The sequence below is a fragment of the Mastigoproctus giganteus genome, chromosome 8 (genome assembly GCF_048544385.1).
Source record: "Mastigoproctus giganteus isolate SK-2022 chromosome 8, ASM4854438v1, whole genome shotgun sequence".
NCBI classification, from domain to species: Eukaryota; Metazoa; Arthropoda; class Arachnida; order Uropygi; family Thelyphonidae; genus Mastigoproctus; species Mastigoproctus giganteus.
Window position 1 is genome coordinate 13,182,471 of NC_143582.1, and position 14,577 is coordinate 13,197,047.

General features: G+C 39.4%; 1 protein-coding gene across 1 annotated transcript in view; it reads right to left on the reverse strand.

The window, feature by feature from the left end:
- Nucleotides 1-14,577, reverse strand: part of LOC150081266 (organic cation transporter protein-like) — a 74,408-nt gene that overhangs the window by 8,432 nt on the left and 51,399 nt on the right. The window contains exons 6-9 of the mRNA XM_090379477.1: nucleotides 7,053-7,200; nucleotides 2,465-2,559; nucleotides 1,756-1,970; nucleotides 1,170-1,351 (exon numbers count right to left, since the gene is read on the reverse strand). Of these exons, the coding sequence (XP_090235603.1) occupies nucleotides 1,170-1,351; nucleotides 1,756-1,970; nucleotides 2,465-2,559; nucleotides 7,053-7,200 (640 nt within the window). The remainder of the gene's footprint in view (nucleotides 1-1,169; nucleotides 1,352-1,755; nucleotides 1,971-2,464; nucleotides 2,560-7,052; nucleotides 7,201-14,577) is intronic.

Sequence of the window (14,577 nt, forward strand, 5' to 3'; positions counted from 1 at the left end):
GGTAGAATAGTTGGTATAATCATCGTGCTATCCCCACCGAGTGGAAAAGACCTGGGTTCGAATCCCTTCAATGATGCGACAAATTTTTTTGGGTATTTTTCACAACATGGCTCAGTTAGTCAGTCTCCAGAAGTGCGTGACTAAAAGCTAATTATCTTCCTTTTTATTTACGAGGTAGGTAATTAATACATTAGCTTGAGGTTTTTCATCCCCCTCCAAGGTAGTACAGTAATTCTAATCACCAAGTAGAAAAGTCTGAGTTCGAATCCTGTGGATGACGCTAGAACTTTTTATGGGCTTTTTCACAATGTGGCTGAGTTAGACGGTCTCAGGAGAGGATTTTATGGTTTTTCTCCCATAAACTCCGATTTTTCATTCAGAAATCAACAAACCAACCAAAGACAGCAATTACACACACAATATACGGCGCCTCACAGCCTTAGTTTCTTTGGCTTTTAATACACACCTTAATCCCACACAACACACAGATCGACCTTTGAACTTCTGCAGCTGTAATATACCACAAAACTATGAGAACCAGTAGACTATGACCAAAATAGTCAATATACCAGGAATCTCCAAATCAAGAACAACCGTAATAAATTTAAAGATAACCTACATTACCATACGAAGTTTTAAATTTTTGCGATTATATCACAAAAAAATTAAGTAGATCCTGCTTGTGTCATGGTAATGTTTCCTCATTTGCGCCAGACAAGGAGACATCAAAAATTCTTGAAATCTGTGTCAATTGATCAAACCACGATGTCCTTGATACGATGAGGTTTGGCTAAAAGCGTGCAAAACATTGTTCAGAGAACATTAATTCATGATTTCTTGGAAGTGACTGCACTCCTTGCTGATGACACTTCCAATCGTCTTTGGCCGGCTTTCATTTTTCTAATTTAGAAAAGAAAACAGGTTCATCAAGATTTGAAGATATACCAAATATTCTTCACCTGATTTATTGTAAATTAATTGGAGCAGGTTCTGAAGAAGACTGTGGAGGAATAAGAAAATTGCGAACTTGTAATGTGTCCACCGAAACTTGGGAAACGTTCTTCAATGCTCAAGAAAGATTCTAATGCTAAAGTACATTTGTATTTTATTATAAGAAAAATGAGTTCGAGTGGGATAATTACGCCTAATTCAAAACGATCAATACTTACGATTTCTTTGGCAAAAGGAGATACAGCAGATCCAACGAGTCCAAACATGGCGCTCGAGCCAAGCCCAACACTTCTCACCACGGTTGGATAGATTTCGGCCGAATAGACGTGGATGATTGCAAGGGCACAACAGACACACAATTTTCCTAACATCGCTAAGGTGACTTTCAACCACGTGATATCTAAGACGAAGAAAAAGGAATGCAGTTACGTGCTGAAAACAGTTTCGACTAAATATTCAGTACAATTTTCATAAACGTTACAGATCTTGTTTAAAATGAATAATGGAGACATTATGACGAATCACGCATATAGTTTAGGTAACGTGATCAAAGGAATTTAGATAACCAAAGACTAACACAAAAATAATGTGGTCCACTGAGCGCTGTTATATCAGCTGCCATAAACATAATGAAGTAAAATGTAATAAATTTGCCATATAAAATAAATTAATTTGCTTTTCGCATATTTTCGGAAGACAAACATACTGAAGTGAAGATAAAAAAAAAGGAATAATTTTTTTATTTAAATATTTTAAGTAAATCAATTTTACAAAAATGGTCATTTGCATCGATTTTCAACTCACCCCTCTGTAAAAGCACAGTGAGGACACACACTGCACCCCCAGCTAGCATGGTCCCGGTTAAAGGCAATCTGCGGCCTGCATATTTCAGGATGATCATGGACAACAAGTACGAAGGAAATTCCACAGCTCCGGATACGAGGAAATTGATAAATGGGTCACCGCCGAGTTCACTGGTGTTTAATGACAAACCGTAATAGGTGAAAAAAATGACGAACCTACATTTTGCGAAAAAAAAAAAAAAAAAAAAAAAAAAATCAGTAAATATATCCCGAGTTAAGCAAGAAACGTAATAAAACTATTAAGATAAACAAGGGGTAATGAGAGTTTCTTGATTTGTACGATTTTTTTTATTTTTATATTTTTTTTATTAAAATTTAATATATTTTGCCGATAGGCAAAAAACCAACATCCTCTACCTCGACATATCAGTCGTTCTGAGGCTGGTTTGATTGTTTACATGTTGGTTACAAACATATATTCAAGAATAGTTTTAATAATGTTTACTAGATTTATCGATTTATTTTAACCAGTCTCAAAACTTTTAAGTACTCTTCGTGGGCCCCAGAAATTTTTGAGTCCTCCGTAGCCTTTATTATAGTTAACTGAAGGAATTCAAAGTTTTGAATTCCTTCCATTAATTAGCATTAATTTATTATTGTACACTAGTATTACAGGAATTAGCATAAGGACACTTGTATAGTATACTTACCAGATGAAATAAAGAGTTAAGGTTTTCCTTCTTAAACTTGGAGTCCGTATCAGGTCGATTATTGTTCCTTGTTTGCATTTTTCCTGTGTCTCTGCCTATAAAATTGAATAAATCACAAAAAAAATCTTGTTTTAACTGTAATAAATTTGCAAAACAAAAGTTATAATAAATAAAAGCCTTAGAACACTTTAAAAAAAGCATAAGTCAATTATATAATGCAAAACGTATACTTAATGATATTAAGTGCCTACCAGTGCCTAAAATATGCAGACCGAAAACTTCTAGTTTAGTTTACTTTCTTCAAAACGCTTATGTCAAAAAGTGCGCAATGTCTTTTGTAATAAGAATTATTTACAAAGAATTTAACTCGCTAAAAAATAATGGTGGAGTTCCTCCACTCCAGATGGAGTGGTTTTTTAACTTTGGCCAGCGATCTGCACTAAATCGATGCACTTTCAACATTAAGTAGGAGAACATCGGCGCTACCTATGAGAGCCCATTTTAAAATGGCCTGCTCGTGCCCTGATGTCAATGGCAGCGAAAAACATCGGCACGTGATGGCGAAAGCAGTTGCAAAGAAACATTAGGAAGTAAAAAGGAAACTTTTAAAAAATACGAGGCGTAGCAATAAAGTTCTCGAACTGATGCTGCTGCATCTATGAATTTAAATATAAACGGAAGTGTTGTGCTGTAGTTCAGCCTTCCTCCAACAGACGGTGGTACAGAAATTGTCCAGTAGGCTGACCTGTTGTAAGTAACAACCAGTTTCGTTACGATTTTGCAATGGAGAGCAACAAACAAATGTCAAATTTTAATTTAAACTGGGAAACTTGCAACAGAAATGTACGAGAAGTTAAAAACTGTTTATGGTGATGAAACATTAAGTCGTACCAGTTTGTTTGAATGGTACAAGCGGTTCAAATACGGACGTGACGATGTTCGCAGTGATCCAAGAAGTGGGCATTCGTCGACTACCTCTTGAAATGAGGACAGAGTTATAAAATTTGGGGAAATTGTGGCAAGAGATCGTCGTTTGACCATCACAGTGGTGGCTAGTGAGCTGGATATGAATATTGAGATGATTCATCAAATTTTTCATTAAAATTTAGGGGTGTCATCATGACTTCACCCAGAATTGTCAAGGCAATCCCAATTTTCTTGACTGTATTGTCATTGGAGATGAATGTTGGATGTTTCAGTAAGACCCAGAAACGAGGCGTCAGAGAATGAAGTGGACTTCAAAGTCATTACCAAGGCCCAAAACGTTTCGTTTACAAAAGTCCAGGTTCAAGAAGACGCTGATCATGTAATTTCTGACGAAACGTGACATTGCACGAAGCAACCATCCATCCTAGTCTCCCGATTTAGCACCGGCGGACCTCTTCCTCTCTCAAGGTGAAAATAGCCCTTAAAGGAAGGAGATTTCAGAATGGTGAGGACAAAAAGAAAAATGTAATCGCTGAACTGAATATCAACTCTTTGGACCCCTTCGCTGACTCCTTTTAGAAATTTTTAGAACGGTATAAATAAGTGTATTCAATCAACTGGTGATTACTTTGAATAAAAATTTAAAAAAGCATTTTTCAGCTCCTCCATTGAACTTTATTGCCACACTTAGAATCTGCACGTCGTGTTTGACACCACGAATCAGATCAAATCAAAGTTTTATTTTATTTAACTTTATTTAGGAATTTAAGCGAATGTTTTCCTTATTTTTATGAGTTATATGTAATTAAGCTTATATTTTGTTGCAATCCAACTATTCAAATTTAGTCAGTATCTGCTCCTAATTAATTTTTTAAGTTTGGCATTGAGGCGTTTCGTTCCCATTTGTAGCATTTCCATAATCAATTACTTAAAATGTACCACGTGATATATTAGTGTAGTCTCAATCAGTATATTTTCAAACGTCATTCTGAAATTTGAATCTTTCTTGTTTCCCGAGACGTTTTCAATAATATTTCTGAGACCAATCCGTTTACTCTTTCAAATTGATTTATTATTCCTTCAAACTGTTTATCCAATTTAAATTCCTTATTTGAAGGGCTGTGGAAACTTCCTTTTATCAAATAAGCTCCATTTTGAACATTCTGGTGAAATGCCTTTAGAAACTACTTCGTGAAGGCCGGTTTTTTTTAAATATTTTGCTGCATATGTTTATGCAAAAAGTAAAGAATTTTAGAAAATAATCATATAATCAAGAAAAAAAAGATCGATTTTTAATCCTTTTCTATTTATATTAGCATTTATACCTAAAAGGAGATAATTTCTTTCAGATTTTTGGTATTCATAAAAAAAAAGATAGGGTAGTAATCACTAGTTACAATAGATGGCGCCACACACGTACTTGAAAGGTGTCGTTAATTTTATGATATTTATTAAACTCTTTTGTTTTAAAACAAAAGATAAGTAAATTTCCTGTTTATACCAAAAATTTACCTGGTTTTTCCATTTGAATGTAAAACCAATTTCGTACATTTTCCAGGAAGCATGATGTAGGCTGCACTTGATCCAATAGTCTTATAATGATTTCAATTTCTCACATATTGACTGGAATTTGTGGGTTGGTCACTTACACACTAGCAAGGCTTTTGTGGATTTACTGGATGATTGTTTTCTACATCAGCATGTTCGGGAGGCAACTATAGGGAGTAATACTCTTGATTTGATTATCAGTAGTGATTCTTCATGCATTAAGAATCTGCAGGTAAATGAACCACTAGGTGGCAGTGATCACAGTGTGCTGAAGTGGGATTTACTCAAAGAGGTAACTACCATCAGGGGTAAAGGGAAGGGTTTTTGCTTTCGTAAAGGCGACTACGATGGACTGAGACAGTATTTAAACTGTATACAGTGGGACCAATTGATGTGTTACCAACAGCAAATTCAAAATGGGAAGCATTCAAACAATTTATCTTCGAAGCTACTAGGCTTTACATACCAACTAAGAAATACTGTTCAAGGTTTAGGCCTAAGTGGATGTCAGATGAACTAATGGGAAGAAAAATGCATGGGATACATACAAATTAATACGTGACACAGAAGCCTATGATAGATACAAGTTGATATGCAACCAAGTTACAAAGGAGGTTAGGCAGGCGAAGGCAGATTACGAGAAATCCTTGGCAAGGGATGCAAAGAAAAACAGCAAAGAGTTCTTTACTTATGTAAACTCTAGAAGGAAGGGGATGAATCAGATTGGTCCACTTGATATCGATGGGTCAACTGTTCATGATCCTGCTCAGGTAGCTAACAAACTAAATGAATATTTTGCATCAACATTCACATGAAGAATTATTCAGTGGGGGGAATGCCAGAGACATATTCAACTCTGGCAGTAAGCTAGAGAATCTTGTAATAACTGAGAGTAAAGTGGAGGAAAAATTGTTGAAGATGAACACAAGAAAGGCACCTGGGGTGGATGGGATCTATCCAGTTATATTAAAGAAGGCAGTAAAGGAAGTAAGCAAACCCTTAGCCATAATTATGAGAGTTTCCTTGGACTCAGGGGTAACCCCAATTCACAAAGGAGGATCAAAGGCTGACACAAGTAATTATAGACCTGTGAGTTTACCTTCTGTTCCAGGAAAATTAATGGAGGCACTGGTTAAAGAAGGACTGCAGAATCATCTAGCATTAGCATTAGCAGAAGCATATGATGCAAGAAAGCAAGCTTATTCAGCATCAGCAAAAAAAAAAAAAAACTCCCTCTCCTCTTACCAAGAGAGAGAGGCTTAAGTTCTGGAAATTGCAGTGGCTTGAGACTAGGCACCTGCGCAGTGATCTGATTGAGGTGTATAAGGCCTTGAATGGGTTGAGCACAATGAATTCTGATGGGATTCTTCTACTTGTTCAGACTACGAACCTAAGGGGGCATGAATTCAATTGAGGAAAGACAGATGTAGAATAGATGTGCGGAAATTTGCCTTTAGTCAGCGGGTGGTTAATTGCTGGAACAAACTTGCATCTGTCGTAGTGAAAGTTGATAGGTTAAATAAATTTAAGGAGGAACTGGACAAACATTTAGAGGGAATTATTTTGTAAATTTTTTTTTTTTTTTTTTTTTTTTTTGGCTGATGCTTCATAAGCTCATACACTTGCTTTCTGGCATCACATGCCACTACTACTACTCAAGTAGATTTGACAGTAATTCCAACCAGCATTGTTAAACCACTACCACCACTTCTTACAAATGTCTCTTTGTGCTATGTTAGCGTAATATAATCTGATTCGTTGTTTCTCCCACATGAAAGTGTGTCGCGAACTCGATTGAAGACTTGACTCATAAGTGAAGAGTGACATGGCACATTTACCACAGGTGCAATGGGCATGATGTAGGGAATCAATTCAACCAAACTTAGTAATGCATAGAAATTAAGATCGCCTTAGCTGAGCGAATCAGCTAAGGCGAACGTTCTTCGCAGTTATTCCAGCATATGAGGTGGCTGCTTTCTGCAACGAGAGAAATTCGTATTACACAATTAACACCTGCAGTTAATTATGTAATACGGTATGTTGTCCCTTCTAAACGTTAGTTTTAAAATTTCAAACCGACCGTGAAAGAATCGAAAGGCAATATTTTCCCCACCTTGCTCATTTCGGTGTACATTTTCCTAATAGTTTCTTCCAAGTTCTTCACTTTCCGACCGTTCTTTTTAGCGGCAGTTGCCAGTACAGTTTCAGCTTCTTTCAGCCTTTGCTGAGTAAGCAGCCATCGTGGAGATTCGGGCATAAACCTACAATAAACATAAATATTTATAAGATTAAAATGAACTAAAATTCCATTTATTTACATAAATTTACTTACTTTTAATCAAGTTAATGTAAATTTAATTTTGATATTAATTTTAAGATTGTTTGGCATTTTTACTTATATTCAGAGCTTATAGTTTTCAGACTGCTGCCTTGTATTGACAGCCAGGGCCAATCATTAGGGATGGGTGAAACAGCAGACCTCAGATTGAAAAGGGTTCCAAATTCCAACAAAAGGAAGCTTTTTTGGGGAAGTCTCATGGCAGGCAAGGAGAACTTCCCCTTACTGTCCTTTCCACCAACATTATTTCTCGTGCATGGGCTTCTTGAGATGTAAGATCGGCCCTGTTGACAGTATTTTTAGTGATGAGAATGCTATTGAGCATTTTTACCTGACAAGATGACTGGGTCGAATTTATGTAAAATACGAGTTTTACTAATTGCATGTATTTCAAATAGATCGATAACTCTTTGCCACCTACACAACTAAATCTTTTGTCAATTCCTGTGGTCAGCTAATTGTCACAAGGAAGCGAATTTACCCCACGGAAAAGACTGATTGTTGCCTTCAGAAATAAGAAACAGACACGGACTTCTTTGATATAGCGAACAAGAAACTATACTGCTAGACAAAATTAACAGAACAAAATATTTTTCATGAATATTTTATTCTAAAGTGTCTTTGGTTACACTGTTCACAATAAAATATAAGTCCCGTTTTAGTCTACAAATAGATTCTAGACGTTATTTCATCTGGAGAAAACTAAGAATGCGGCTCCATCCATCCAACATCAGAAAAAGGGACACTTGCGGTGGAAGCGGTGTTATCGTGTGGGCGGAATAATGATCAACGGCCCTCTTCCTGTTTTGATAGTGATACTGTAACTGTGCAGAGGTACTGAGAACAGATCCTCGAACCTATGGGCGACTTTTCAGGGGTGCAGATGCACGACAACGCCTCTGCACATTGAGCTCAAGTGGTGGAAAAATATCTTGAAACTGAAATTATGCAACGACTGCCGTGGCCAACACGATCAGCAGACTTAAATCCAGTCGAACATGTGTGGGACGCCCTTGGGCTGCGCACTGCATACCGTCAGCCAACTCCACAGAATCTTATAGACACCCTTATATTGAATATGATTCACCGCTGTCAGGTGAATCATATTCAGTATATGGTTAGAAGTTGGAGGGGATCATACGCCGTACTGGCATCAGGTGACCATATCTTCGAGCATCTTGTATCGACTTCTGTAATGTGACCTCTTCGGTAATTCTTATACAACCCCTATAAATGCCCCTACCTATCCGAATTTTCTCGCTTTCTTCTCATTTCATCGTCATTCTTTGGTACAACACATCAAATTTTGTCCCGCTTTAACGCAAGCTGCACGGGCTATTCCACTTTTTCTGCGTGTTCTGTTAATTTTGTCACGCAGTGTAGTTAAATAATGCTATGATCCCGACGATAGTGGTGAACGTTTTTTTTTTTTTTTTTGTTTTTTAGGAGCATTAGCAACTAAGGCCATATTGCTCCGTGATATACGGTGGTCATTCCCTGACCTTTCCGCATCCTCCGTATTTGGTGGTGACGGGCTCGAACCCCGGTCTAATCAAGAAGCGTGTGCTACGCACTGCTGCTCCTTCCCACCTGGCTACGGAGGCGCCTTAGTGGTGAACGAACCGTTCTATTGTAACAAAGGACGAACCGAGCAGCCTTCACAAGCTAAAGAGTGCAGACATGTGAATAGGTAATTGTACCAAAAAGGATGACCGAGATTTAAAAAAAAAAAAAAATGAAATGAAATGAAAAGTAGCCTCGGCTGTTGCCTATTAGGGAAAAACGATCATCAGTTAGAAAACATAAAGGGCCAATATGATCGCGAAGTTGTCATCGTACTCTTACTATGCATTGCAACGCGTCATGGAAGTAAGATATCCCAAGTTTATATAAAATTGAATGTTACAGCGTGTTTGCCTTTTCGCTCGCATTGAAAAAAAAAAAAAAAAAAGGCTTTGGTGTGCAGAATTGCAATGTACACCGATGAGCCGAAACATTATGACCACCTACCTAATATGATGTTGGTCCTCCACGCGCAGCCAAAGCAGCTCGTATCCGGCGAGGCATGGACGCTACATGATTTCTAAATGTCTTGTGGTATCTGGTACCAACACGTAACCAGCAAGGCCTTTAACTCCTGTAAGGTCCGTGGTTTTGAGACGCCGCAGATCGGAGTTGTTGTTCCAACACAAACCACAGATGTTCGATGGGATTGATGTCTGGGAAATTTGGAGGCCAGGGAGTCTTCCTCATGCTCTGCGAACCAGTCTCGAACAATCTGGGCGGTGTGTTATGGCGCATTATCCTGCTGAAAGATGGCACCGCCAGAGGAGAAGACCGTTGCCATGAAAGGGTGTACCTGGTCAGCAATGACGTTTAGGTGAAAGTGTATTGATATCTAGCGGCACCAGGGGTTCCCCCATCTCTGTGTTGCTTTCATTGTGGGTGTACCAATTTGCTGGGAATGACAGGGATTTAAAAGTGTGTGGGTTTTGTATTTGTGTGATGTCGTGTACCGTTGTTCATCTGGTCCTTTAGCCGCTGGACCCCCTGCTGAGGCTCAACGTTGCCCCACTTTTTCCTCTTGGAGGCAGACCAGGAACCCTAGTTACTTAGTTACTCTGGCAGGCCCTGCCGCATAATTTCCTGAGATTTCGGCGGCTAGGACCTTGGTGTTTAGGTATTCAAAGTGTTTTATTAAATTTTTGCTGGCTCCAGAGTTTCCCCATGTTTAGGTAAAGTGTATTTAGGGTCAAATGGCACCAGGGGTTCCCCCCCCCCAACTCCGCGTAGTTTACTTTGTGTGGTGATACAGTTCGCTGTAAAGGCAGGAGAATTAAAAGTGTATGGATCTTGAAATGTGTAGTGTCGTGTACCATTGTTCTTCTGGCCGTTTAGCCGCCAGGCCCCTGCTGAGGCCCGACGTTGCCCCACTTTCGCCCCCGTGGAGGCAGACCAGGTACCTATTAGTTTGCATTTACACTGGCAAGTCCTGCCACCTATTTTCCCGAGTTTCAGTAGCGAGGACCTAAAATTAAAAAATAATAATAATAAATAAAATAAAATAAAATAATTTTTGCGCGTTGTATATTGATCACATACATGTTTCCCGGTTTGAAGGGGTTGCATTTGAGAATTTAATGGCCGAGGAGCGGGCTAAATAATTTAGAGAAACTAGAATTTTTGTGTGGGTCTTGCGCTGGCGTACAGATAGAGAGGGGAGGAGACTGAAGGCTGGGGGGAATAGCTAGGAAGGACTGGGGTCAATTGAGTAGACGAGCCCAGCATGGACCCATGTTTAGGTACAAAGTACAAAGTACTTGTAGCATGGACCCATGTTTAGGTAGGTGGTAAACGTCAGAGTGCCCGACACATGGATGTTCTGCTGGGATACCAGGGTATCCCAGGCTGAAGGCTAGGGGGAATAGCTAGGAAGAACTGGGGTCAATTGAGTAGACGACCCCAGCATGGACCCATGTTCTGCTGGGATACCAGGGTATCCCAGCAGAACATCGCCCAAAGTATGACACTGCCGCCACCGGCTTGTGTTCGTCCCACAGTGTATCCAGGCGCCATCACTTCCCCAGGTAAACGACGCACACGTACAAGGCCGTCCATATGGTGCAACAGAAAACATGATTCATCGGATCAGACGACCTTCTTCCAATCACTCAAGGTCCAGTTTCGATGCTCGCGTGCCCATTGTAGGCGCTGTCGCCAGTGAACCTTGGTTAGCATGGGCACTGGGAGCGGCCCCACTTTCAGCAGGGTTCGATGTACTGTGTGTTGTGACACATTACTCCCGTCACCAGCATTCAATTACCGGCGAGTTGCGCCAAAAAAAAAAAAAAAAAAAAACTATTATATTTAGGCCACTCGAATAATTAAATTCATCTGCAATGCTGTGTCTTATGTCTGTTAATTGCGTGTTGTCAAGTATAGCGTAAGGGGGACAGGTATACTAATTTTAGTTGAGGGGGAGATCGTATAGAAATATAGTCAGTGAATAAGTGTTTTAGGCATTTTCTTCCTACCGACAAGTACAGTGTAAAGTCGGAGTATTAGAATTGAATTCGAACTAGCAGGAGAATTACAGGGATATTGTTTGATGATTTGGTTAATTTGCTATGGTGATTCTGGATAATGGAAGGTAAATCTTATAGTAGGAAGTCGCAACATTGAGGGGTGGAAGGGAGGAGGATTCCAGTTCTTTCCCCCAACTTCTTCTTCAAGGTTACCTAGATTACCTGCTGATTCAGCAGGTAATCTAAAAAGTGTTGGAGGCTAAGTATTTGAAGTAAAAAGTTGCAAAAGCTAGGCGAAGTGCGGTTTCACCCCCTCCCCCAAGTAAGTGAAGATAATGGTGTGATTATCTTCACTTACGTCAGAAAGTGTGGGAAATCTAGTGATTGGTGATACAGGGGAGAAAACTGTGTCAGTGAGTGTAGGTTTGTTTGTTTGTTTGTTATTTGGTTTTTAGGAGCATTAGCAACTAAGGCCATATTGCTCCGGGAATATGCGGTGGTCATTCCCTGACCTTTCCGCATCCTCCGTATTTGGTGTGACGGGCTCGAACCCCGGTCTAATCAAGAAGAGTGTGCTACGCACTGCTGCTCCTTCCCACCTGGCTACGGAGGCGCTCAGGAACCCCTGTGGTTAGTAAAAGCTCAGGGCCGAATATGGATCCTGGAGCCTTGATTGAGAATATCACTGAGGGGATTGAGGAATTACAAATGACTGACGATCCTAAAATGGGTGAACTGACAGAGTTTCCTTTGGGGAGTTTTGATAGCTTCTTTGGAAATTGTGGTCGGAAGAGTGTAGCTACAAATGTCAGGGAGCGCGAGATAATTATTTCAAATATCAGTGAGCAGCAAGCTGGATATGGTGACGTAACCACCATTCATGAACTGATGGTTAAATTAAAGAAATTCGTGGTAGATTATACTACCCACGATTCTAATAAAGTGACTAAGGCTACATCAACCTTCATATTAGACAAATGGTTGGATATGGAGGCTGTGACAACTGCATTGTTAATAAATAACGAGAAGCTGAAAGTAAATAATGAGGAGTTACAAACAAGAGTTGCCTTTCTTGATGACTTGTTGAGAGGATATTCAGGAATGGGTAAGTTAGTTGAGCAGAGTCCGCATCAGTCATATGCTGGTATAGTTGGCAACTATGCTAGTCAGAGAAAAAGTAGTGATGATGGTACAGCTAACTAAATAGTAGAAGGGGATGCTGGAGTTACAGGTAACAACATGAAATTTAAGGAGAAATTTGATACAACTATTATTTTGAGGGCTGATAAAAAGAGTCTAGATATGTTGCTAGTCATGAGGTTAAAGATGTAGTGGTTGTTGCATTGAATAAGGAATTTGCGTATGATTAGAAATAAGTGGTTTCGTGCTTTTGTCGTTGTGAGTAAGTGTTTTCGGTGCCTGGGATACGGCCATTCGGCTATTCATTGTACCCATAAAGCTGTAACGTGTGGGCATTGTGCCCAGGGTGACCACATCCTTGTTGATTGGCCTAGTAAAGATCAAGACCCAAAATGTGTGAATTGTAAGCAGAAAGGGAGACAATGTGACCACTCGGTTAGAGACAGCAACTGCCCGGAGTATGTCAGAACTTTGGATCTAGCTAGTAGTAGGACATATCACGAATAATATAGCTAATATAAATACGTCTGGTGGAAACAGTAGTACTGAAATACAGGATTGTAGTAGGGCACAAGACAGTTCTTTAGGTAGTAATGTTGAAAGCAGTATAAATCGTAAATATGTTAAGATTATGCGGATAAACTGCCAGAGAGCCAAAGCTGTAAATGAAGAGGTCACATTAGCTGAGGTACATGATAACTATGATATAGTGTGTATTCAACAACCTTATGTGGCTACCTTCAGTGAAAATTATAAAGTGACAGGGTTTCCGGTGTCAGCCCAGATTAAAACTAGTCTATGTAATCGGTGGGGTGTATGTATTTCTGTATCAACCCCGGAGATTTCTTTTTATGTAGTGTCATTATATTGTCCTCCTCCCTCTTTAGAGATGGAGATATCAATCCAATATATGGAAAATGTAATGAGCTTTGTACAAGATAAAAGTGTGGTTTTTACTACGGATGCAAATGCCAAATCAGATCTATGGTATAATGGTACTATTGATAGAAGGGGTTTGTTATTAGAAGAATTTGTGAACAGTTATGGTTTACAGGTGTTGAATGAGGGGGGGGGGGAAGTCAAGTACATTTGATAATGTACATGGTTCCTCTAATATAGATGTGACGATGACGTCAGTTAACTTAAGCAGGAAAATTGTTGACTGAGATAAAATAAAAATAAATTTTCTGTTTATACTCCGGGACGACCAAATGGTCAGAGGAGTTCACAAGATAGATAGAATACAAGAAACAGCACCGTATTCAGTAGTCACTCAAGGCACGTGTACTTATGCACCAGCGCGCCTGACCACTAGGCTACGGCGTTAAAATGTATCTGACAAACAGTGATCATAGAGTCATTGATTATAAGTTATTACACTTTTAAGTTATTGCACTTCGAGTCACTGATTTTAAGTCATTGCTTTTAAGTTATTATTACATGTACACCTGTGGTGGAAATGCTTTTAATGATTGTAAAAGGTATAATTATAAAAAGATAGATTGGGAGAAGTTTAGAGGGTCATTGTCTGTTAGCTTCGATTATACCATGGGGGAATTAAATAGTAGGCCAGCAAAAGAATTGGTATTTTATGTGCAGAGTTGCTTAGCTAATGCTCTTAATTTCTCTGCCAGGAAGAAAAGGGAGAGGGGTAAAACTGTTCCATGGTGGTCAGCTGAATTGACCTTGATCAGAAGGCAGGTTTTTAATCTACGGAAAGTATATCAAAGATCTAAAGCTAGGGGTGGGGGAGAAGAAGAGAGGAATAGGGATCTTTATAAGCTGAAAAGGAAGTATTACCATCAGCAGATTTTAAAATGTAAGGTTAAAGCGTGGCAAGATCTTGTGCATGATGTGGGGAATAGCGATCCTTGGGGCCTCATTTTCAAGCTTACTAGGAATAATTCACTATAAGTAACTTGATGTATACCGTGGTGGTGAATGAGCGGAATCCTCTGATTGGGTAACAGCAGTAAAGGCAATTGTACAGAAGCTTTTTAGGAGGGATTGGCCGCCTCCGTAGACACGCTTCTTGATTAGACCGGGGTTCAAGCCCGTGACTACCAAATACGGAGGATGCGGAAAGGTCAGGGAATGACCACCGCATATCCCCGGAGCAATATGGCCTTAGTTGC